This window comes from Pseudonaja textilis, chromosome 5 (assembly GCF_049901715.1).
Source record: "Pseudonaja textilis isolate UNSWEBS1 chromosome 5, rPseTex1.2, whole genome shotgun sequence".
Taxonomy (NCBI): domain Eukaryota; kingdom Metazoa; phylum Chordata; class Lepidosauria; order Squamata; family Elapidae; genus Pseudonaja; species Pseudonaja textilis.
Genome location: NC_141994.1, coordinates 63,270,139 through 63,296,222, shown reverse-complemented (window position 1 = coordinate 63,296,222; position 26,084 = coordinate 63,270,139). Strand labels below are relative to the sequence as shown.

The 26,084-nt window shown below is 40.5% G+C and overlaps 1 protein-coding gene across 1 annotated transcript in view; it reads left to right on the top strand.

Annotated features, from left to right (window-relative positions):
* SLC15A5 (solute carrier family 15 member 5) overlaps positions 1–13,356 on the top strand; it is a 70,156-nt gene extending 56,800 nt beyond the window's left edge. Inside the window, exons 8-9 of the mRNA XM_087935612.1 lie at positions 10,039–10,147; positions 12,757–13,356. Coding sequence (XP_087791738.1) covers positions 10,039–10,147; positions 12,757–12,904 — 257 coding nt within the window. The 3' untranslated portion in view covers positions 12,905–13,356. The remainder of the gene's footprint in view (positions 1–10,038; positions 10,148–12,756) is intronic.
* Positions 13,357–26,084: the final 12,728 nt, after the last annotated feature.

The following is a 26,084-nucleotide window of genomic DNA, read 5'->3' as shown; positions in this document are numbered from 1 at the left end:
ACTCCCATCCATTCAGAAAATGAGACACGACCATGGACCAGAAGCTGCACTGCAGCTGCATCACTACCCACTTCAAACCCCTCTGAGCCATACATGAAGCAAACCGACACCCACTATGAAGATGCAGCAGGACCACGTACTAGAAGCCAAACAGCAAGATCACAACTCACCAGCTCAAATCCCCCAGCAACTAAGACTAACCTGAGCACAACCAAGCCCCCACCTGAACAGAACACGCCTCCAACCAATCAGAACACGGCTAACCCCCAACCAATCAGAACACAGCCAAACCCCTACCAATGAGAACACACCCCACCCAATCAGAACACAGCCAAGCCCCCACCCAATCAAGTCCCACCCCTCTGGCAGTTAAAAGGAGGAAGCAGCTGCAATCTCACATTACTCTGAGAAGCACAGAGCCGGAGACAGAAGCCTGAAGATGATGAATGAGACTTCATCGAAACGTTGCCTAGATACTTTGAATCTTACGCGGGAGAAAACCCGAACAACCAAAGATCCACATACAAATACCCGCGAGAACCTCAGAAAACATATATATATATATATATATATACATACATACATACATACACACACACAGACACAGACACACACGTACGGACACGCACACTTACACTCACACACATGCACATATATACATCTCACATTTGGGAAATGAGCATAGATTAGGGGTGGGCAAATTTTCAAACCAAGATTCAAGATGACAAGCATGGAATCTTTGCCTCTATATTTGTGGGAGCAAGCAAAACACAATATAGGCAGTCCTTGGTGTACAACTACAAGTGAGCCAAAATTTCTATTGCTAAGTGAGACATTTGTTAAGTGAATTTTGCCTTTTTTTAACGACCTTTCCTGCAACAGTTGTTAAGTGAATCACTGCAGTTGTTAAGTTAGGAACACGGTTGTTAAGTGAACCTGGCTTCCCCATTGATTTTGCTTGTCAGAAGGTCGCAAACGGGATCACAAAACCCCAGGGCATTGCTGCTGTCATAAACATGAGACACTTGCCAAGCATCTGAGTTTTAATCATGTGACCATAGGGTTGTTGCAAGAGTCATAAGGGTGAAAAATGTTCATAAATCACTTTTTTCAATGACGTAACTTCAAACAGTCACTAAATAAACTGTTGTAAGTGGAAGACTATCTGTAGTAATTTGTTCTACCCAAAGCTACAATGGAGATCTTGATTTTCTTGGGCCTTATGTAGACTACAGATAGCCACTTCCAGAATATAGTTAGAATTGTCAATGTTTTGGCTTCTTCCTTTAAAAACAAAAGATGTTCTGTGTAGCAAACAATTGGTATAGTTACTCTCCCTCCCCAAAGACAATTTTATCTTCATTTTCACTTTGGATGCAGTGAGCTAGTCACGTTTAGGAAATCAAGGTTGCCATGGATTTGATTTATTTATTATTTAGATTTATGGGCTGACAAATCAAAAGACTGGAAGTGGTGTACCACGTTACAGTAAAACAACGTAAATGAGACGATATCAACCTTTTCACCTCAGTATAGCAGTGAAAGTTGACCAAAGGTTTAACAATATTATGAAGCGTCTGTTTCTCCCTTTTTCACACAATTTTTGGATGTGAAAAATCCTGTCATCGCCTTAAAAGAATCATCAGCTCATTCCTTCAAGCGACTGTGGAAACCTTATAAAGCAAAAATTGCTCTGGTTAAAAGCAGTCAATAAATTATCGTAAAACTTGTTCTCCAAGGAGCCCCAAGTGAAATTGAGATTATCAGATTAGTTGTATTGTTGTCAAAGAAAATTTGATTAACCATCCCGTGTGGTCCCCAGGAGCAGAGTTCAATCTGAGGCAGTATTTTACCTTTACTTCCAGTTTAGTGACAAAGTGTGGATTATAGTTTTTAGGTGAAGCAGAGGGTGAAGTCTGTAGCCTTGTTTTCATGAATGGAAGAACCTGTTCTTTTAAATTCCATTCTCTATTGCGGGGAAAGTGAGTCTTCCATTAAGAGAGGGGTATGGGAATATCTTGGTATCTTTCAGGTAGGACTCATTTAGTGACTACCTCATTTTGCAACCATTTGCAATAATAATGGGGATGAAAAAGGAACTTTCTGACCAATCCTTGCATTTAAGGCCTTTGGGGAGGTATATAAATTTGCTTAGTAAATAAAGCAAAGGAAAGGGACTGCTTCACTTAATGGTCTCAGTGGGTTTATTAAATTGGAACAATCTGTATTTGATCCCAAAATTTCTGTTCCTAAGTAAGACGTTTGTTAAGTGGGTTTTGCCCCATTTTGCAACTTTTCTTGCCACTGTTGTTAAGTGAATCACTGCAGGTGTTAAATTAGTAACCTGGTTGTTAAAGTGAATCTGGCTTCCCTATTGACTTTGCTTGTCAGAAGGTGGCATAGTATGACCCCAGGACACTGCAACCATCATAAATATGAGAAGCTGCGAAGCACCTGAATTTTGAACCTGGGGATGCTGCAATGGTCATAAGTGTGAAAAATGGTCATAAATCACTTTCTTCAGTCCTGTTGTAACTTCAAACTGTCATTAAACAAAAGGTTGTAAGTCGAGGACTACCTGTATGTCACACAAATAGCCAGTTTTTATCCAGGATTGATTAACATTATCATGTTATATATTATTGCTGTTAATTTGGAAACTATGCTGTTTGGCTTACTATATTAAAAAATTAAGATTTTTTTTTTAATTTTTTGCTTTTATCTGAGTGAGTGGTTCTGGGCTCCTAACCCATAAAAAGTTAGCCATGTTTTAGTCCTGGTGAAATTAACAACAACAAAAAAACACCTTAGATGGAACTATTTTGTATCCCATTATTTTTCAAATAAATTTGACTAGGATTAATTTTGTGTTGAGATTTTAGTACAGAAATAAATGTTACCAATACTATATTGTCCTTTTATGCATATGGAAGACCTACCCTTCAATCTGATTTCTAAGAAGTGATTCTAAATTATAACAGTCTGGCCCATTGACTGGTCCTGAACAGAGGTGAGTATTCAGCAGGTTCTGATCAGTTCTGGAGAACCAGTAGTGGAAATTTTGAATAGTTTGGAATACCACCTCTGACTGGCCCCACCCCCATCTATTCTCTGCCTCCCGAGTCCCAGCTGATCAGCTGGGTCTTCTTTGGTTGCCCTGCACAGGAGAACGGAGCTGGAAAGCAGGTTAGTGGGGTGGGGAGGGAATGGGGATTTTACAGTATCCTTCCCCTGCCATGCCCACCAAGCCATGCCACATCCACCAAGCCACACCCACAGAATCGGTAGTAAAAAAAAATTGAATCCCACCACTATCCTGAATTAATTTTGAATCCAAATATCCCAGTCATCACAAGGGCACAGAAGTTAGAAGTTCCAATACTTCAACTTTGGCAACTTAAAGGTGTGTGGATTTTAATTTCCAGAATTCCCTAGCTAGCATGGGATTCTGGGAATTGAAGTTCAGATATCTTCCAGTTGCTAAACTTGAGAAACACTGACTGAATCATTATTTTCCTCCAGTAGTAGCATCTTGTTCATCCAGAGTTGTGTTATACTAGCAAAGTGGATAAGATATTCACTTAGAGGCTTAAGTGATGCTAATCACTTTTTAAAAAATCACATCTCTGAAAGATAGTGTGAATATGATAAAATAAGACTTTTTCAGAAGTTGGATGAGTGCAAGCAGATGACAAGTGACAGTGATATTTTCAGTACACATTGAGGAAGCTGGTTTCTGAAGACTCTTGTGCATCCCTTGACATTTTAATGAGATGTAGAATAAATCTTATTCCCACCATCCCTCCCCCTTGATACACACACACACACACACACATACACACACACTGTTATGGAAGTAACTTTTCCCAAAGTTCTGGTGTGAACTCATATACTGTGACTTGGGTTGGTTGCTAAGAATGAAGGAATTTGGTCTGAGCCAATTCCTTATTGTATACATAACAACCTGAAGCCACAGCTTCTAGTTCTCTAGCTGATGTTGACCTTTACACACACTGACTTCTTGTCATGTCCCTGTCGGAATCTGATTCCAAGGGGGAGGCCAAGGAGCTGACAGGGAGTGGGGGTGTGGCTCCATTGGCTGTGGAAGAAACTGGGGAAGGGCACAGTCTAGCTGGGCAGAGCAGGGGAGAGGTAAAGCAAGGCAGAGGGAATTCAGAGGAAGACCCAGGTCCAACCCCTCTTCATCCTAGGACATGCAGGGAGGAACAGAGAAGGGAGCAACATGAGTTGTGTGGCTTATGGGGGAGGAAAGGGCCCCGATTCCCTTCATTAGCTGCAGCTTGGAACACAATGTTTAAAAAGGGAGTTTGAGCACAGCAACTTGTTGGAAACAAATCGTGTATTATTTTGTTTTGTCAAGGCTTATCTGGGTTCATGATGTCTTCCCAACTATGTGTGTTTTGTTGGCCTTTGAAGTCTGAAATTCCTTATCCTGCCCTGTCCAGTTAATTGCTGCAGCGTGGTTTATGTGGATTTTTATTTACGGTTCATATGTACTTTGTTTTCGAACTGAATTTCCTCCACTTAAAGACTGTTCTTGGGAGAGTTTTTTCTCCAGCCGAAGGTAACTGGACATTGGGGGCAAAGTTGGAGGTATTAAAGGGACTTTTCTTACTTATTTGACTATGTTGCCTTTGTGCCACGCCCCGGGTCACCATAGTTATTCCCAAGAACCGAGATGTTGTAATATATTATTAATATTATTCCTTCTAATTCACATGATAGTGGAATTTTACTAGTTCACCATAAAATCCTGGCCCACAGCTTTCTTCCAGTATATCATGATAATGGCAATTGTTGAGATGTGGGATGTCTATTCTCACTCATCCAGGTTGTAGTTGTCCCAAAGATGCTTTTTCAAAAGGCAACTGGATTTCCTTGGTTTTTTCCCCTTGAAGATGCTTTGCTTTTCATCCAAGAAGCTTATTCAATTCAGTTCCTTCACTGCCTGTTTTGCAAAGCGCATATGATAAGAAGAACCCAATTAGTTAAGAGTAAATGGGTTAATAATATTAAGTTAATATTAAATAATGAATATTAATATTATTAAACCTTTATGCTATTTATAACATTAAATTATTAAATTTAATATTAATAAATTTAATATTAGCTAATATTAAATTAACAATGAGAAAACAGATGCTTAAGCATCCAAAAAGGAATACAAAGGTTAGAGGCTTCGATAAGGAGAACAGCATTTTGGAGGTTTTTAGACTTATAGGAAAGAAGTAAGAAAGAAAGGACCTACTGCAGGCAGTCTTAAGCTGAAGGGGGAATTTAAGACTATAAATCTAACAATCTGTGGGAAATAGAGCCGAGGAATAAAAAGAGAGTGGCTTGCTTGAAAGCTGTGCTTATATAATGCCCCTAGGATTCAAGTGGATAAATGGTGAAAGAATTGATGCTGCTGGAGCGACATCTCCACCAGAAGCGTGACCCAAAACTGCTGTGAATGTACAGGTAGTCCTCAACTTACATCCCTTCATTTAGTGACCATTCAAATTTAAAACGGCAACACTGCGGAAAAAAATGACTAATGACCCCATTCTTCACATTTAGAATGAACTCTGGTGGCGCAGTGGTTAGAGTGCAGTACTGCAGGCTACTTCTGCTGACTGCCGGCTGACTGCAATTTGGCAGATCGCGTCCCACCAGGCTCAAGGTTGACTCAGCTTTCCATCCTTGCAAGGTGGATAAAATGAGGACCCCGATTGTTGGGGGCAAGATGCTGACTCTGTAAACTGCTTAGAGAGGGCCGTGAAGCACTGTAAAGTGGTATATAAGTCTATGTGCTATTGCTACGACCATTGCAACATCCCCATGGTCATGTGATCAAAATTTGGAGGCTTGGCAGCTGGCTCATAGTTATGACAGTTGCAGGGTCCCACAATCTCCTTTTGTGACCTTCCGATAAACAAAGACAATGGGGAAACCAGATGGTTACTCACTTCACAACTGCAGTGATTCACTTAACAACGGTGGCAAGGATTGTCGTAAAATTGGGCAAAGCTCACTTAACAACTGTCTCGCTTCGCAACAAACCAAACTTTGAGCTTGGTTTATAAATCGAGGACTACTTGCATGTGAAATCCCTCCCCTCCCCCACAAAAGTAGTCTCTGGTTTCATTTGGCTCTGATTCCACCCTCATATACGGGTAGATAGCAATAGCACTTAGACTTATAAACTGCTTTACAGTGCTTTACAGCCTTCGCTAAGTGGTTTGCAGAGTCAGCCTATTGCCCCCAACAATCTGGGTCCCCATTTTACCTACCTCAGAAGGATGGAAGGCTGAGTCAACCTTGAGCCTGGTGAGATTCGATCTGCCAAATTGCAGGTAGCCAGCAGTCAGCAGGAGTAGCCTGTAGTACTGCACTCTAATCACTGCGCCACCAAGGCTCTTTAGATGTTGACTTAGGACCACAAATGGAGCCAAAATTTCCATTGCTAAGCAAGGCAGTTTTTAAATGAGTTGTGCTTCCTTTTGTCACTTTTTTTGCCATGGTTGTTAAATGAATTATTGCAGAAGTTAAGTAAAACACGCAATTTTTAAGCAAACCCGGCTATCCCCGTTGACTTCGCTTGTCAGAAACCAGATGGGAAGGTCACTGAAAAGGATCACATGACCTCAGGATGCTGCAAACTTTTGTAAATACCTGTTGGTTGCCAAGTGCCTGAACTTGGATCCTGGGGATGCTGCAACAGTTGTTAGTGCTAGGACCAGTCATATAAGCCAATTTTTCAGTGGTGTTATCACTTCAGATTGTCACCAAATGAATGTTTGTAAATTGAGGATTATCTGCAATGTGTTCTCTGCCGTTGTGGAGGAAAATCCAGGGAGAGAGAATCTGAACTGCACTGTCTTCGGCAAAAGAAAGTTGAAAGGAAGAAAGTAAAACAGCTGTCAGTCAAACCAATATGAGGTGTGTTACCTAGAGACCTGCAAAAAAGACTTTTGATGTAGCGGACTCTGAGACTGACCTTGAGAGACAGGAAGAAGAGCTGAAGACCAGATAATGATTAGATAAGAGAACTCTGAGTCCAAAACATGAAGGAAGCATCTCAGAAAGGACCCTCTTTAGTTTTCTGGAACTTAAAGTGTGAGAGCTTAAACCTTATGAGCCACAGTGGTGCAGTGGTTAGAATGCAGTACTGCAGTCTACTTCTGCAGCCTGCCAGCTGCCTGCAATTTGGCAGTTCAAATCTCACCAAGTGTTGTGGCCCGTCAGCCGCCAGCAGAGCTGGCAGCAGACTCAGAGGATGAGGAGGTTGGGGAGAAACTTGGGCCAGTTCTGGAGTCTTGAGAAGGCTCTGATGGATGCTCTGCGTCAGAAGCAGAGATAGGGCCAGGGCCGTCCAACATTTCCAAGCTGCCTTCAGAGTCAGAGATAAATGGGGAAGAAGAACAGCTGGGGCCTGTTCCAGATGCACATATGCGCAGAGCTGTCAGGAGACAACAACTGAGGAATGGGGGCAACTCGGGAAGAAAGACACACGTGGACACTAAATGGGGAATAAATAGAAGCAAAAGGGGAGTGGTGGTTGCAGGAGACAATAGTTTGTATTTTTTTCGGATGATTTGCTTATCGTGGTTCGTGCCTCAGAGACTTTTTTCCCAGGAATTAATTTACAGCTTTGCGACCTGAAGCTCTGAATCTAGCAATTATCCAAGGACTGATAAGGTCTGATCTTGCAATTAACCCTTGGAAGGATTATTGCCTGGATTTTTCTGTGTGTGAATGCCATACATTCACAGTAACTAAATAAAGAGGGGTTTTCGGGACAAGGAATCTGTTTCTTGGTTCTGCTAAGGCTGGGTCAGAACACCAGGCTTAAGGTTGACTCAGCCTTCCGTCCTTCCGAGGTGGGTAAAATGTGGGCCCAGATTGTTGAGGGCAATAGGCTGACTCTGTGAACCGCTTAGAGAGGGCTGTAAAAGCACTATGAGGCGCTATATAAGTCTAAGTGCTATTGCTATTGCTAAAGGCAGGAAGGGGAGAAGTGCTTTCAGACCTACAAGATTCCATCACTGTAACTTTACGGTAAGGAGAGGTGACCTTAGACAAGGAAATAGAAGTTCAGAGCCCATTTACTCTTCTTCCCTCTTTTGCTTCTACTGGTCAATATGTTTACACTGCAGAAACCTCATTTGTGCAAGTTGAATCTCAGCTGATTATTCTGCAGATCTAACTAGAGGGTTAAGATGCCATGATTTGTCAAGGAGAATTATGTCTGGTTTGGTTCTGCAACCCAACAAGACAGGCACAGACTTCAGAGAATAATTAGGACTGCAGAAAAAACAATTGCTACCAACCTGCCTTCCACTGAGGACCTGTATACTACATGAGTCAAAAAGCGGGCTGTGAAAATATCTACAGACCCCTTACATCCCGGACATAAACTGTTTCAACTTCTACCTCCAAAACGACACTATAGAGCACTGCACACCAGAACAACTAGACACAAGGAAAGATTTTTCCCCAAACACCATCACTTTGCTAAACAAATAGTTCCCTCAATACTGTCAAACTATTTACAAAGTCTGCATTACTATCACTATTAATCTTCTTATCACTCCTTATCACCCATCCCCTCCCACTTGTGACTGTATGACTGTAATTTTGTTGCTTATATCCTAATGATTTTTATTGACTGTTTCCTAGTATGATTTAATTGCTTATTGTACCCTATGACTATTATTAAGTGTTGTACCTTATGATTCTTGACGAATGTATCTTTTCTTTTATGTACACTGAGAGCATTTGCACCAAGACAAATTCCTTGTGTGTCCAATCGTATATGGCCAGTAAAGAATTCTATTCTATTCTATTCTATTCTATTCTATTCTATTCTATTCTATTCTATTCTATTCTATTCTATTCTATCCTATCCTATCCTATCCTATTCTATTCTATTCAGATGTTTAAGTGGAAAAGATAAAGGGTAGGAGGGACAAGGGCTGGGCTGGTGTTTAATCAATTCATGTAAGGATATTTTCTAAAGCAGTGGTCCCAAATCCTTGGTCCATGGACCAGCACTGGGCTGCTGCATATCAGCAACTGGGCTGCACAAACAAGCAAGGCCTTGTTCACTGGTTGCAGGCAGCATGCAAAACCACCCTGCTTCCAGTCCACAGAAAAACCTTTCTCCACGGAACCAGTCCCTGGTGCCCCAAAAGATTGGGAGCCACTGTGCTAAAGCTAAAATAGACAACATGGCAACGGTGAGATTCAAATTATTTACTACTGGTTCTGTGGACATGGCTTGGTGGTTGTGGTGTGGCGTGACTTGGTGGGCGTGGCATGGCATGGCTTGGTGGGCATGGCAGGGTAAGGATACTGTAAAATCCTCATTTCCTCCCCACTCCTGGGGGAAGGTTACTGCCAAATCCCATTCCCTCCCCACCCCACTAACCTGCTTTCCAGCTCTGTTCTCCTATACAGAGCAACAAAAGAAGACCTAGCCTATCAGCTGGGACTCGAGAGGCAGACAATAGATGGGGACGGGCCCAATCAGAGATGGAATTCCAAACTACTCAAAATTTCCACTAGCGGTTCTCTAGAACTGGTCAGAACCTGCTGAATACCACCTCTGCAACCTGGGATGTCACTAGAGTTGGCAGAAGTAACCCTTTTCTTAAATTGTGGCATGTTATAGGTGCATTAAGGTTCCCAGAGGTTTAATACATCTGTTTTAAGTTTTTTTTAAAGGGAGAAGGAGGGAAATGAACTATTGAAAATTGCCACATTGCTGCTGAATTTGACAGTGCTATCTTAAGGAGCTCTAAGAATGTCAAAAATGAATTGGGGGCCTCATGAAGGCTCTCAGCTGCCCATGACATCTTAGAATAAGAAGGTAATCATACTGAAACTGACCCATAATCCCATAACAGAACAATAATTCTGCAGTTATGGGACGGGGCCATAAAACCCCATTGCAAGCAGACTTTGGTAATCCTTTTCTTCTTTGCTTGGATTGTCCCTTAATATGTGTATATTTCTTTTCCCCTGTTCTTCTAGGGGAGTGGTTTCCAAATATTCTAAATGAGGGTAAATTTGAGAGGTTTTTCTTCTTCTTGGCCTCATTAATGATTGTGAACAGTTTGGGCTTCTGGACCATTTCACACAAGTAAGTCCTTTTAACTTTTCAGCTCTTGTTATCTTAAATCTTTTGTAGAACAAGTCTGTCGGTAAATTGAAGAAATATCCTCCTAAGGGCTACTTCAAATGGTTCCTGTATAGAGAAAAGCCAGTAAATCTGACCTTGATATTAGAGATAGCTCTCAATTTATGACCATAATTGATCCCAAAATTTATCTTGATAAGTGAGACAGTTGTTAATGGAGCTTTGCCCCATTTTACAACCTTTCCTGCCACAGTTGTTAAGTGATTCACTGCAGTTGTTAAGTTAGTAACTCAGTTGTTAAGTGAATCTGACTTCCCCCTTGATTTTGCTTGTCAGAAGATTACAAAAGATGATCACATGACCCCGGGACACTAAAACCATCCTAAAGAGGAACCAGTTGTCAAGCATCCACATTTTGATCATGTGACCCCTCTGGGGATGCTGCAATGGTTGTAAGTGTGAAAACTGGTCATGAGTCACTTTTTTCAGTGCCGTTGTAATTTTGAACATTCACTAAATGAATGGTTGTAAGGCAAGGACTGCCTATGTATGAAATGGAGTGGAGTGGAGTTGAATAAGGAAGAGAAGAGAAGAGAAGAGAAGAGAAGAGAAGAGAAGAGAAGAGAAGAGAAGAGAAGAGAAGAGAAGAGAAGAAGCGTAGAGTGGAATAGAGTGAAATAGAATAGAATAAGGAATAATATAAGGGAAGAGAAATAGGGGGGAAAATTAATTACAGAAAGCTTATAAGTGTTCCCAAGGAAGTATGATATTTAATTAAAAAGAAATGTTAAAGATGTTAAGACTTCAATGAATATTAATGATAGAACTGAATTGGAATGGAATTGGAATGGTTTTAATTACATATATTTATAATCACTTTTTAAGAATATAGTGTGTATTTTAAGAATGTACCAAGCAGAATTCGATTGGAAGTTATGTATTATATTGAATGTTATAACCTCAAGGTATATATTGAAGCTTAAATAAGAGTTGAATGGATAAAATTAAAAGATATAAAGGTGTCATACTCCAATTAGTAACTACAGGAGAAAATTTGTTTAATGAGAAAAGAAAATATGAAATTGAAACAGGACAGACAAAAGTATAAATATAATGATTTGAACTGAGATGAGATAATTAAAATAAAATTGAGAAAATTAAGAGAGGAGAAAAACTATGTAGAAATTGTAAAACAGTAATAAGTTATGGAATAGAACATAAAAGTGAGCATGAAATTGAGTTTGTGTCTGTATGAAGAACTGTAACCCAGGACCATGCTATTTTCAAAAAAAGATGTTTTATTTGTATTATGTTTTTTTTTGTGAAAACCCAAATAAAATTTTCAAACAAAAAAAGGATTGAATAAGGAATAAGAGTAGAGTGGAATAGAATAGAATAAGGAATAACAATAGAATAAGGAATAAGGAAATAGAATGGGATAGGATAGGATAGGATAGGATAGGATAGGATAGGATAGAACACAATCAGTGTTGGAAGGGATCCTGGAGATCACCTAGTTCAACCCCCTTCTTGAACAGGAGACCTTATACCCGTGATGGTGAACCTATGGCGCATGTGCACAGGTACACAGAACCATTTGTGCAGGCATGTGAGCCCTAGACAAACTTACCTCGCTGTGCATGCGTGCACTGCACAGCTGATTTTTGGCCCATTTGAGGCCTTTTTCGGCCTCCCAGAGGCTTGAGAAAAGCCTCTGCAGCCTTTGCAAGCTGAAAAATAAGCCCATTTCATCACTTCCTATATTTCCAGAAATACCGGAAGTGATGATATTGGCCCACTTTTCGGCCTGCAAAGGCTGCAAAGGCTTCCCTCAAGCCTCTGGGAAGCCAAAAAGGCCTCAAATGGGCCAAAAATCAGCTGGGAGGTGCAGCGCAGGTAAGGAGGCGGGGGGGGATTGCGTGCGCATGTGCAGGAAACATTGCCTTCTGGATACTGACATGCAGGAGCCCAAAAGGTTAGCCACCACTGCTCTATACCATTTCAGACAAATAACTGTCCAGTTTCTTCTTGAACGCTTGCAGTGTTGGGGCATCCACAAGGAAGCCATTCCATTGGTTGATTGTTCTCACTGTTAGGAAGTTTCTCCTTCATTCTAGCTTGCTTCTCTCCTTGATTAGTTCCCATCCATTTTCTTCAGCCATAGACAACCTCATCTCATTCGGGGTGACTAGTCTATCTCTCTTGCCTGGGAGTGGTTTCTGTCTATAAAATGTTCTTCCATCCTTTAGAAACTGCTGAATCCGATGGTGTGGGCTCCATTGCTTAGCGTTTTGAAGTGGAACTTTCCCAAACCAGCGTGGTTCTATCAGAAATGATGCTTACATTTGAAGAGCATACAGTTGTCCAGGCTGGAGGTTGATCAGTGACTCCACCTCCCACTCTTCAACTTTCTTTTGACAGACAACTTTATCCTTCCACACGAATAATCTGTCCAGATGTTTCTGACAGCCAGGATGAACTCTTGTTTTGATTTAGCAATTCTCCCTTTCTCTCTGATTTTTTTCTTTCTTATATCAGACTTTGAAGACATTAAGCATATCCCTATGTTTTATAGCGCTGCAAAAGAGGTTTAATTTATTTTTGCTTTGCAGATATAATAATCTTCAGGAAGACTATGATGAAGGATTCAGAGGAAGCCTTCTTCAGGAGCAGCTTTTACAGCATGAGAAATCACTTAAATTTTATGATAGCATCCTGGTTTGCCCCTCTCCTTTATCCCGGATGGAAACTCTCCTGTGAACTTACGCTCTGAAAACAACCGGCTGAGAACTTGGTCTACTCTGTCTTCAGACTATCGCCTATCAGATTTTAATGATGTCTTTCTTTCTTTGTTTATGGGTTGACTTAGCAATAGTGGGTCGTAGTTTGTCTTTTTCATGTCTGCTTCTCTCTCTGAAAATTAATTCTATAAGTTCAGGACTTAACACCTGAACGATTCTAAATCCATACATCTCATTCCTTTTCCTATCACTGAGAGCTTCCTGGGTGACAAAGCCTTTTAATGAGGCACCTTGATGTTTTCTAATGTCATGCTCCATATGTAGTACGGCTACCAGATCTGGTCTGTAAAAGTCCTGATGTTGGCATCACAGCATTACAGATTTCTTGTTTCTCTTTGCTGCTGTGGTAGTAGTCATCCAGATTTTGGCAGGCTGTACTAGATAGTCCTGTATGTGGAGCATGGTTGGTGAACTATGGCCCTTTTATGATTTGTGGACTTCAACTCCCAGAATTCCTGAGCCAGACTCAGGAATTCTGGGAGTTGAAGTCCACAAGTCATAGAGGGGCCATAATTCTTCACCTCTGAAGTAGAGATATACCCATCTCCAAAGGAACAGCTGTATAGAGGGAGTTATATGAAATGTTACTAGCTCCAAAGTCGAATGATGAGTTCATTCTAAAATGACTTTGGAGCTAAAGTCAGAAAACTTATCTTTCACTGTACAACTTTCCCTTTGAAAGACTATTTTTTGAGGACAGATATAGCACTTAATGAAGGGAGAAAACAGCCACTTCTGAATTCCTTGAGCAGAAGATTCTTATTCCCTTTGAATATATTCCATCAGCCTGGAATATATCAATAGCTCAGTCCATCTCACAGTGACAAAGGCAAAAAAAAGATGTATATCCAGCCAATGTTCAAGTGAATAAGTGTGTAACTAATACACTAAAATTCTCATGAGTTATTTACAAGAACCAAGTCCAGCTTATGCATTAAAAACTTCGAAAGATCTTTTCTAAAGATCAACAGTGTTGCTTTGGATGGCACTCTGAGAAAATCGTCAGGATCCTGAGGTTTCTAATCCAGCCACTACCTACAGCTTTTATGCTTCTACTGAACTTTGGGGTCTACCCTTATTGTTAATACCTTGGCTTTGATTCCTGGGCTGACGTTAAACTCTGCCTGCTACTACATTCTCTGTTCAAGCTCTATGAATTAACCTTACACCGCTTACTGATTCGGCTGCTAGTGATTGAACACCTGCATATTTGCAAGAGTTCCCAACTCACCTGGCAGCCATCTGCTGGATAAAAACCAAGAAAAGTGACTCTGAACAATGGCTGCCAGCAGTGCGCAGCAACAAGTGTGGAATAATGTATGGATCAATTTAGCTTGAAACTCCAAGTTTAGCACTTAGCCATTATTTTGTTTGCTGACGACAAGTTTAGCAATAATGCAAGGAGAATATATTTGTACTAGCAAAACAGCAGGAAGGAGTAAGGCTACTAGGTCTGGGCTGTAAACCTTTTCCCTTTTAATAAATTGTGATGAGGACATGAATGCTACCATCAACAATATACTGTGAACAATCCTTGTTTGTCACGTACGCTTGATTTGTGTGTTTGCCGGTTTTTTTCATGGTGTTGGAAGAAATGTCCATCTGGGTTCAGTTCCAAGTGGGAAGGAACATACTGGAAACATGGAGGCTGCTTGGAAAGATGGTTTAATGGTGAAACAGAACCACCAGGCATGTGCGACTCTGAGTAGATGACCACATGGAGTGGAGAGTGAGCTATATTTATACCAGGAGTGGGATTCAAAAATCCCAGCAACCGGTTCGCTGCCCGGTTGCTGGATGGGCGTGGCCATGGTGGGCGTGGCCTACCAGAACTTCCAGGAGGGCAGTTTTTCACTTTTCCAAGGATCCAGAGGCTTCCCTTGGGCCTCTGGAAGGGCAAAAATGCCCCCCCCCCGGCTCTGGAGGCCCTCCAGAAGCTGGAAACAGGCCCATTTTGTAACTTCCAGTACTTCCAGTAGGGCCATTATTCCCCGTCTCAGAGCCTTCGTGCAGTTACTTGCACTTACTTGCATCAAAACAATACACGTGGAGACTCCTGGGAGGGGAGTGGCAGGGTGGGTGGGGCCAGCCGGTTGGTTCAAATACTGGTTTGGTGAACCAGATGCAAATTTAACATACGATTCACCCAAACTGGTCCAAATCAGTAGAATCCCACCCCTGATTTATACTCTTTTGGGCCTTGCAAGAAATGTATCCAGGGTGGGATTCCAATTTTTAACAACCGGTTCTGCAGGCATAGCTTAGGTGGTGGGTATGGCTTGGTGGTCATGTGACTGGGTGGACATGGCTTGGTGGTCATGTTATTGGCTGGGTGTGGCCAACTCAATATCACTCACATTGAGGCACGCATCTCCTCGCCTGGCCTCTCATGACTGTGGGGATGCTGCAACAGTTGTAAGTGTGAAAAACGGTCATAAGTCACTTTTTTCACTGCCATTGTAACTTTGAATGGCCACTCCACACAAGCAAAGTACCAGCAAAGGAGGGGAAAAAAAACTCCAGAGATGTTCCTCAGACAGGAAGTCTAGTCCTGCCAAGAATGTAATAAGGGTTAACGGATAGGCAGTTTCTGTAAGCAACACCAGAATGTTTCCTTCCTGCCTTCCTTACAGGATTAGGCCAGTAATTTCTTCTAACAACCAGTTCTCCAAACTGCTTAGAATGTTAACAACCAGTTCTAGCAAATAGGCACGAACTGGTAGAATCCCACCCCTGAATGTATCCTATTGTTTGTCAGACACTCAGGCGGCTATGTGGGGGTCCAGCTGACTTTGTAATCTAGCTGTGTCCCAGGCTTGGTTGAATCTTGCTGAGTGATGATGTAATGAAAAGGGTTGTGTTCTGAAAGGGTGTTGGGCAATTCGTATTGTGTCTTAATGCCCTTGTCCTGGTTTGGATCTTGAATGAAGGCTAATCCTATCACCTGGAGCTGAAGGCCTTTTGTCTTGTAGATAGGATGGCCAGTCTTTCTGGGGCTATTAACAAAGGTGGGGGCTGATTTCCAAGAGCATATTTCTCCTTATCTCATCCAGGGAGGTGTAATATTCCTCCTTTTCAATATTTCCTAGAATATTTCATTCTTCTAGGAGAGGAGTGGGTGCTAACTTTGTACAATGGTTAACTGAAGTTCTGATAGCTTTCAACAAAGTTACTTCTGATAAAATTGAAGGTGTGAGAACTGGATAGCTTCTATTCTCTTCTTTCCCTTTTTTATACCTTTTAACCATATACTTTGCAAGTGCACTCTAATAACAATGGATTTGGAAGTGATCTCGAGATCTACTGTTATATTTTTCTTTGATTGGGTAAAGAAAGAAAATAGTGCAAATCCAACCTAAACATGGGGAACACTTGATTACTGACTACTACATGTACCATCAAGTCAGTGTTGTCTCTTAAGGAGTCCATAGATAGATGTTCTCCAGGATGATCTGTTTCCAAAATTGTTGGCTTTTCAGGATTTTCAGAGGTGCATCCCACACTGCTGTACAGGTAGTCCTTGACTTACAACCACAACTGAGCCCCAAATTTTTGTTGCTAAGTAAGGCAGTTGTTAAGTGTTTTTTGCCCCATTTCTTGCCATGGTTGTTGAGCTGATGCAGCTGTTAAGCTAGTAACACGGTTCTTAATTGGATTTGGTTTCCCCATTGCCTTTGCTTGTTTGAAGATTGCAAAAGATGATCACATGACCCTGGGACACTGCAACTGTCATAAGTATGAGTCAGTTGCCAAGTGTCCAAATTTTGATCATAAGTGTGAAAAACAGTGATGAGACACTTTTTTTAATGCCGTAATTTTCAACAGTCACTAAGTCAAAGCACTACCTATGAATAGAGTAGGATAGGGATAGAGTAGAGTAAAGTAGAATATAAACAGAAATAGAAAAGAGTTGGAAGAAACCTTGGAGGTCTTCTAGTCCAACCCCCTGCTTAGGCAGGAAACCCTACACCACTTCAGACAAATGATTATCCAATGTCTTCTTAAAAACTTCCAGTGTTGGAGCATTCACAACTTCTGGAGGCAAGTTGTTCCACTGGTTAATTGTTCTCACCGTCAGGAAATTTCTTCTTTGTTCTAGGTTGCTTCTCTCCTTGATTAGTTTTCAGCCATTGCTTCTTGTTCTGCCTTCAGGTGCTTTGGAGAATAGCTTGACTCCCTCTTCTTTGTGGCAGCCCTTTAGATATTGGAAGACTGCTATCATGTCACCCCTAGTCCTTTTTTTCACCAATTAATTCATTAATTGCCCATGTCTGGATTAGATTGATTAGACCAGAGGTGTCCAACCTTGGCAGCTTAACAAGCTGTGGATTTCAATTCCCTAGTCAGCTATGCTGGCTGGTGAATTCTGGGAGTTGAAGTCCACAAGTTTTAAAAGTTGCCAAAGTTGGACATTCATGGATTAGACCATATTTAGATCAAATCTGATGGCTTAGCTCGTCCCTCTGAGTCTACAGCAGCAAAGTCAACATCCTTTCACAACTAGGCTCTGAATGAGTTAAACATACCAAAAGGTAGATGTAAGCCAGGTGACTTCATTTTAAGGTTTTTCAAACGTGAATAATTTCAGGACTACAAGGCAAGACAAAACACGTGGGGCATTGTTTCAGGTAGACAAGGGAGGAAGGGGGAGAGAAGCAGGCGAGGGAGTTCAGTACAGGGATTAAGCTGTCCATCTGTTCAGTTTGCACTGGCGATGAAGCACAGGCTCTCCATTGCAACGAGATCTGTTAAAAGAGCATTTTTCATTTCCACTGCCTAGCAACAAAGTTATTCAGCACCTGCAATAGTTTAAACATTAAGCATAATTGGCTTTGCTTGACATAAATCTGCAGGTTTGTAAATAAGAACAGGATAGTCCTATCATCATACCAATTAGCTGAAAGGAATGCTTGCTTTACAGATGCCTGCTGCTTTTGGAGAAGAGAGATGGAGCACTCTCTCTAATTCCATGCTGTTCCATCACAAAAGGCAATCATAAATTGATTTATACCTAAAATTATAGAAACAGCACAATACTATAATAAAGTTTGACAGAGGCATAACACTCATGCAACCTGCTAACCAAATAGCAATCTGCCAGTCTAGAATAAGTTCAGGTGATGTATGTGTATGTTTGTGTACATGCGTGTATATCTATCTACTTACCTACCTACCTACCTATCATCTATCTCTATCATCTATCTCTATATCTATCTACCTATTTATCATCTATCTATCATCTATATGATGATAGACCATCTATCTATATTATCATATATCATCTATATTATCTATCTATATCATCTATTTCTGTCATCTATCTCTATCATCACTATCATCTATCTATCTATCTATCTATCTATCTATCTATCTATCTATCTATCTATCTATCTATCTCTACCTATCTAATCTAATCTATATAGGGAGGCATGATGGCCTAGTGGTTAAAGCACTGGGTTTGTCAACTGGATGCTGGGCAGTTCAAGATATTGTTCAGAGTTTTGCAGCGTAAATTCAGCGCCAGAAAAGTAAATACAGATGGCTGATGCTTCATTTTACATCTTTATAAACATATTAAATAAATTTTACAATACCAGTTGTAGATTTCTCCAACATGGAGCAAACTCAAACAGAAATAAACATGTTGCAAGTGCAGAGCAGAACAACAACTTCAGCGGACGAGCAAACAAGTTTGTTTCTCTTTAGTTCAGCAGGCAAGCAGGATAGAAGCAGTTTCATTTTCAATAGACAGACTCAGAGCTTAACATAGTTGCAGAGCTTAATATAGAACCACACCTAGGCTACTTCTATTTTCAGTTTCCAAACAGTCCTCATTGCTATGCCTATTCATTGGCTGACCTTGTTACCATGCTCTATTCCAATTCATGAATATACTCTGGCAGACCCAAGCACCACATGATGGGGTGAGCTCCCATCCTTGTCCCATGTCCTGCCCACCTAACGGTTTGAAAGCATGCGAGATTAACAGGTACCGTTTTGGTAGGAAGGTAACAGTGTTCTGTGTTCCTCAGCATGTAGTCATGCTCACCACATGACCACAGAAACGCCACTAGACAATGCAGGCTCCATCAGCCAAGAAACAGAGATGGGCTTTGCCCTCTAGAGTTGAACACAACTGGACAAGGAAACATTTACCTTTACCTCTATGTCTGTCTGTCTGTCTGACTCTATATCTGTCTGTCTGTCTATCTGTCTCTCTTAAAGAAAGACAGAATTGGTACCAGTTTTCTTTGGAAGAGCATAGCAAAATCCGACACCTTTAAGATCTGGTAACCTTTTCCTTAAGTGCACAGTGAATGTTTTCTAATATTTTGGGGAAGTATACTCTACTAAAGGGTTTTGCATCCAGAAATTGGTATTCTCGCAGAGGCTGGGGATAATGCCTGGATAGTGGTTCTAGAACTGATAGAATTCTTGGGAATTCCCATCCTGATTAATCTAAATCTTAATGCCTAAATGCTTCCAAAAGATTTCCAATGCCAGCCCCAAATACAATATATATTTGGGGAATATGCACTACAGGAATCCAATCTTTTGAGGACATGTTTTGTTTGGTGAATCAGTCCAAACTGGTAAAAAATGTTCCATCTCCTTGAAATTACATATATCTCTAGGGAAATAGTATCAGACCAAGAAAGACCTTGCAACTGCTCTTTCAAAACAATACAATCTGTTGAAAACCAGCTGTTCCATCATCCCCTTTGTGTGGTTTCTTATTATTTGAGTTGTCAATTTCAGTTGTAAATTGAGGACTTGCAACACTGCAAGACTTTTGATATAATCCCGATCTAGGGAATGTGCCTTTTTGAATAAGGATATGGATTTTACATAGGCTGGGCAAAGCTTTGCAAGGGGAACTTCACTTCCACAAAAAGTTTCTGCAAAATAGCACTTCGGAAGGGCTGCTTTTGTGAGGTAACACTTTTCTGCCCGTCTGCTTTAAAGGTGAAAGGAAGCAGCTGTGAATCTTTGCTTAGAGATTATGTTTCCTGTTTCCAGCAGGCACAAAGAGTTTCATTGCAGGCATATGGAAGCCTCTTCAGAACTTTCCAGTTGGCGGAAATTCTTTGGATTTTTATAACTGTGCCATGGGATGAACATCTTAATTGAGCTGCCAGATCTGCGGAGGGGAGAAACCTCTGCCAATTTAAAGTGCATTAAATAACTATTTCTCTCCTCACCCAGATTTTAAGCCATCCACCTCTTGTTCAATTGCAAATGCTCGCCTCCATTCTGCCCTTCAAAACAGGGGAGCTTAATGGCATATTAAGGCTATTCCACGAGTGCCATGTTTACTCTGAAGTCTCAAAGAGGTCTCACCATAGCAAACATGGCATGAATACTAAAGTCCACGCAAACCAAGAGTACGATTACCCTATTTGTCCTTCAGTGACTACATTAGCCAGATGAGGCAGGACAAATTATAATCAGCAAACTGGTTGATGTACCACCAGAATCTTGGCATTGCTGTTTTGAATCAACCCATAAATTCACCCCTAAAAACATATTGTATGCCAAAATAATACAAAACAATGCAATATTGCATGCCAAAACAACTAGTCTCAGAGACAGGTTTTTCCTCTCGTGCCATCACTCTGCTGAATACTGAATTTCCAATAGTTCTGGCTGGTGTCTAAGTATATTTATCCATGTAGTATGGCTGTATTACTTTTATCCTTATTATCTGTTCTTCTACCTTCTCTTATTGGTATCATTATTATGATCATTATTACTTTGATATATGATGATTATTACTTTGTTGTTTTGCATGTATACTGGGCACTGAAGACAAATTATTTGTGTGTCTAATCACACTTAGCCAATAAAGCTATTCTGTTCTGTTCTGTGCTGTTCTGTGCTGTGCTGTGCTGTGCTGTGCTGTGCTATGCTGTGCTGTGCTGTGCTGTGCTGTGCTGTGCTGTGCTGTGCTGTGCTGTGCTGTTCTATGCTATGCTATGCTATGCTATGCTATGCTATGCTATTCTGTGCTGTGCTGTGCTGTGCTGTGCTATTCTATTCTATTCTATTCTATTCTATTCTATTCTATTCTATTCTATTCTATTCTATTCCATTCCATTCCATTCCATTCCATTCCATTCCATTCCATTGCTGTTTTTATTTGTATTTGATTCATATCCTGGAGATCTAATGGTCATGTCTAAATCCTAAACTCTTTTTCTGTGGCAGGACTCATCTGGATAAATATTTACTTTTTAAAAAAATATTCATCGGGCTTTTTTTCCTATTACGTAGAACATATCCCTTCTCTCATAAGGCGATCTTGCTTTTTAAATCACAGTCATTTTTATGCAATGCTCTTGTGGTTGATAAATTGCCTAAACTATAGTAGGTCACCCTAAATATTGGGCAAATTCTAAATAGGCATGTTATTTTCCTCACATTGCTGCTACAATTTTCTAACAAAGAACATCTTCTCCAGGTAGTGCAGACAAACATGATGCAATTCAGATAGTCCTCAACTTACAACCACAATTGGGATCTGAATTTCTGTTACTAAGCAAGGCAGTTAAGAAACGTGGGCCTGATTTTATAACCATTGCTTGCAATGGTTGTTAAGCAAATCATTTCACTTGTTAAGTGAATCATGCAGTCATTAAATGAATCCAGTTTCCCCGTTGACTTTGCATGTCAAAAGGTCACAAATAGGGATCACATGATCCTGGGGATCATATAACCATCGTAAACATACACTGTTTGCTAAATGCTCGAATGTTGATCGTGTGTTCATTGAGATACTGCAACAATCGTAAGTTTGGAGACTGGTTGTACATCACTTTTTTTCAGCTGTAACTTTGAACGATTGCTAACTGAATGGTCCTAAGTTGAGGACTAACTGTAGATGGGTAGCAAAAAGAAATTAGTCTCAAGAAGTTGACAGAGAAATAGCTATAAACCTGAAATGTACTTGAATAATAAGTAGCGCGGGTTGGCAGTTGGGCTGTTGGTCAATTGTCAATTCAAAGTGCACTGACGATGTCTCCTCGAATGGTGACAAAACATTTGCAACCAAATTGCCAAGCTTGGAGCTCAGAACAACAGCCCAGATACAAACCTGTATATTTAAATAAAGAACAAGTATAGCTTCTAGCTACAACTGTCACCCCTTGATTATTAGAATGTAGCTTTCATGCCCCTGTTGGAATCTGATTCTGAGGGAGAGGTGGAACAGCTGACAGGGAGTGGGAGTGTGGTTCCGGTGGCTGTGGAGGAAACTGGGGAAGGGCACAGTCTGACTGGGCATTCAGAGGAAGATCCAAGCCCACCCCCTCTTCATCCTAGGGCATTCAGGAAGGAATGGATAAGAGAGCAACATGGGTTACGGGGGAGAAAAAGGCCCTGATTCCCTTCAGTAGCTGCAGCTGGGAAAACAGGATAAAGGGAGTGTTTGCGCACAGCTCCTTGCTGGAAGCAAAGCATGAATTATTTTGGTTTGTCAAGTCTTATCTGAGTTCTGGTGTCCTCCCAACTGTGTGTGTTTCATTATCTTTTGACGTCTTCAATTCCTTATCCTGCCCTGTCTCGTTAATTGCTGCAGTGTGATTTGTGTTGGTTTTTATTTATAATTTATATGTACTTTGGGTTCGGACAGAATGTATTCCCTTTAAAAATTGTTCTTGGGAAAGTTTTTTCTCCAGCCAATGATAACTGGACATTGGGGGCCAAATTGGATGTATTAAAGGGACTTTACCTATTTTTGTGACTTTGTTGCTTTTGTGCCACACCCTGGGTTATCACAGTAGCCTTCTGTATTTTTAACAAGCAGAGCTGGGATGTTTTCAAGGCATCATAAATGTGCAGGACTACCACATTCTTAAGACAGCAAACCTTCCGTTTCATCCTTAGCGTCTTCTCCATTCATATGCTAACTCAACATACATGAAGGTGAGTCGCTACAAAAGAATCATTATTCTCCCTTCTTATTTTGTTGCGGGGGGGAGGGGAGATGACAAGAGAATGACAGCTGCGTACCTAAGTTTGATTGAAACAAATAATTGCAAAAGCAAAGGTAAGATCCGTGCCATTCTAACAAACGAATCCGACTCATGGGGATATACTTTTTAAAAAAAAAATCATTAAAAGAAAAGACAAGAAAGAAACCATTCCATCGCGAGTCCCAATTTAAATTCCACATCAAACTCCACGACACAGATTGGGAGTTAAATCTCAAAGCTTCTGCTGTAGGTCTCTGGCAGGTCACCCAAATCCAGTCACTCAAACATTTTGGTTAGTGCTTCTCCTGCACTTACGTAAGTGATGCTGTTTGACACCTCAGAGACAATTTCTCATGTTAGATGGGTTGCAAACGAGCACATGGTCCAGAATAATTAACAGTAGCACTTCAGTCCTTTTCTGACAGAGTTGTGTTTCTTGTGTGTTTTGTGCTGGTCTGTCTACTTAACTGTAGCCAACCATGCCTGAAAGACAAGAAAGAAAGAAGATGGACAAGTATGTCATTGATCAAACCTCTTTTGCTGTAATTAGAAATGTACAGGGAATAAATTATTCTCACGCTCAAGCTGTCCAGCCTTGCACAAATAATAACACAACTCAAGAAGCAATCTGTTCCTAGGGAGGGTGGACAGAATTTGCAACAAAATGTTTTTCTACTGCCTGATTAGCTTTCCTGGAGCTTATTAGATAAAATTTGCTCTGTCGATAGAATCCAGAATAATGGAAGTTCCTAGTTAAAAAAAAAAAAACGACTTATGGAAACTAGACAATTTCTTCGATAAATGATCACAGATCACTAATGTTTCATTTGATCTCCCCTAAAATTAGTGGATTTGAGGGTATTCAAGGGGGTTGAACTAAAGGAATAGCAAACAACTCGATAACAATGGGAATGATTGAAATTTTCAAATATTATATCAATGTCTTGATTTTATCCTGGTACAGAAGTTGCGTTACCTGGGGAAATGCTTTCATACATTTATTTGGAAAAAGAGGTAAACAAACATTGGTTGTTTCTCATTCCACCTATTTGAACTCATTTGAGAAATGTGTGGTGCTATTTTTTTTATGCCATAGAAAATTTGAGAGACCCTAAAAATCCTAAGGCTCTTTTTTTTTTTTTTGCTCTTGAAATGTTTTAAATAGAACTCTGTCTTTTAAATGTAACTCTCCTGGTTTGTTGAAAAGCAGCCCAAGGTCTGAGCAGGCAAAGAAAATAACAAGGATTTTGCAGGACTGATTTAAACCCAGTAGATTTCAGAAAGCAACAAATAAAATGATTCAAAAGATGAGCTTTTTTGGAACTTGAAAGTTGCCTTGACACATCTATTAAACTTTCAGACATATGTTCACAACTTCTTGCTTCCCTTGCCATTCCCGCTGCCTTTTAAACGTTGTATTTCTAACAACGGATTGCAATTGTGCTGGAAAATATAACATGGCAAGAAAGAAGATTACAACATTGTTTAGCCTGCACTTTTGAAGGTTTTTCCTGCATCTGTTTCAGATTTTATTTTCTAATCTTGACTCTTAAAAGAGTTGTTTAGGGAACAGTTGAATATGAATAATGTTCAGTGAAAAATAACACAATACTTGGCATGTACCAGTGCTACCTATATGTATTTAATATATGGAATATCTCTAGATACATTTATTGATATATATTATTTCTGCAACACAATTTAGCCTAAAATTTCTATTGCTAAGCAAGACAGTTGCTAAGTGAGTTTTGCCTCATTTTACGACTTTGCTTGTCACAGTGGTTAAGTAAATCACTGCAGTTGACCGTAATACGTTTGTGAAGTGAATCTGGCTTCCCCATTGACTTTGTTTTGTGAGAAGGTTGCAAAAGATGTTCACATGATCCCAGGAGACTGCAACTGTCATAAATACATGCCAGTTGCCAAGTGGCCAAATTTTGATCATGTGACCATGGGATGCTAATAACTAGTCATAACTATGAAAAACAATCATTAGGCACTTTTTCAGTGCCATTGTAACTTCCAGCAGTCATTAAATAAATGGTTTGTACGTCAAGGACTACCTGTATAGTTTGTATATGGTACACTACCCGTGGTGGCACAGTGGTTATAATGCAGTACTGCAGGCTAATTCTGTTGACTGCCAGTTGCCAGCAGTTTGAGCCTCACCAGCTCAAGGTTGACTCAGCCTTCCATTCTTCTGAAGTGGGTAAAATGAGAACCCAGATTGTTAGAGGGTGTATGCTGACTCTGTAAAATCGCTTAGCAGTGGTGGGATTCAGCCAGGTTGCACCAGTTCGGGAGAACTGGTTGTTAACTTTCTGGGCCATTTGGTGAACTGGTTGTTGGAAGAAAATGTTAGGGCAGAGAAACTTTTGTTAAATTATTCGAATCCCACCACTGCCGCTTGGGGAGGGCTGTAAAACACTGTGAAATGGTATAGAAGTCTTAGTGCAATTGTTATCTGTATTTCCAATTTCTTATGAAAACTGGGACTCAAAGGTGCCAAGTGGTTAACAGTCCCTTATCCTGATTCAAGACAAATAGGCAAAGAGAAAAAAGAATGAAAGAAAAAACAGAAAGCTCATGGACAGCAAATCAAATCCACTGACAGGAAGTCATAGAGTAACTGTATAGTGTTTAAAGAACATTTCAAACTGTATACCCTGTGCCTTGTCTGAAAAGAGCTTTTTCCAAAACCTTTGAAATGTTTTCAGGGAAATAAGAAACAAAACCAGAACTGAAGTTCACTTCTTGGATGAGAAGTGAACATTTTGAAAGGGAAAAAAACCTCCCAAGAAAGTCCAGTTGTGTTTTGGAAAAAAAGCACCTTTGGGACAACCATGATCTGGATGGTTGAGAATTTCCAAAGACCTCCTGTGTCTTGATACCACTATTTGTCACTTTCACTTGAGTTCTAAATGCCTACAAAACACAAGTACTCCTTGACTTACAAGCATTCATTTACCATTTAAAGCACTGAAAAAAGTGACTTACAACCAATGCTCACACTTGTGACCGTTGTAGCATCGCCATAATCACAGAGTCAAAATTCAAGTGCTTGGTAACTGACATATATTTACAATGGTTGCAGTGTCCCAGGGTTGTGTGATCCTCATTAGTTCCTTGGCAAGGGTATTGTTTTCTGTTTGATTTTTGTCTGGT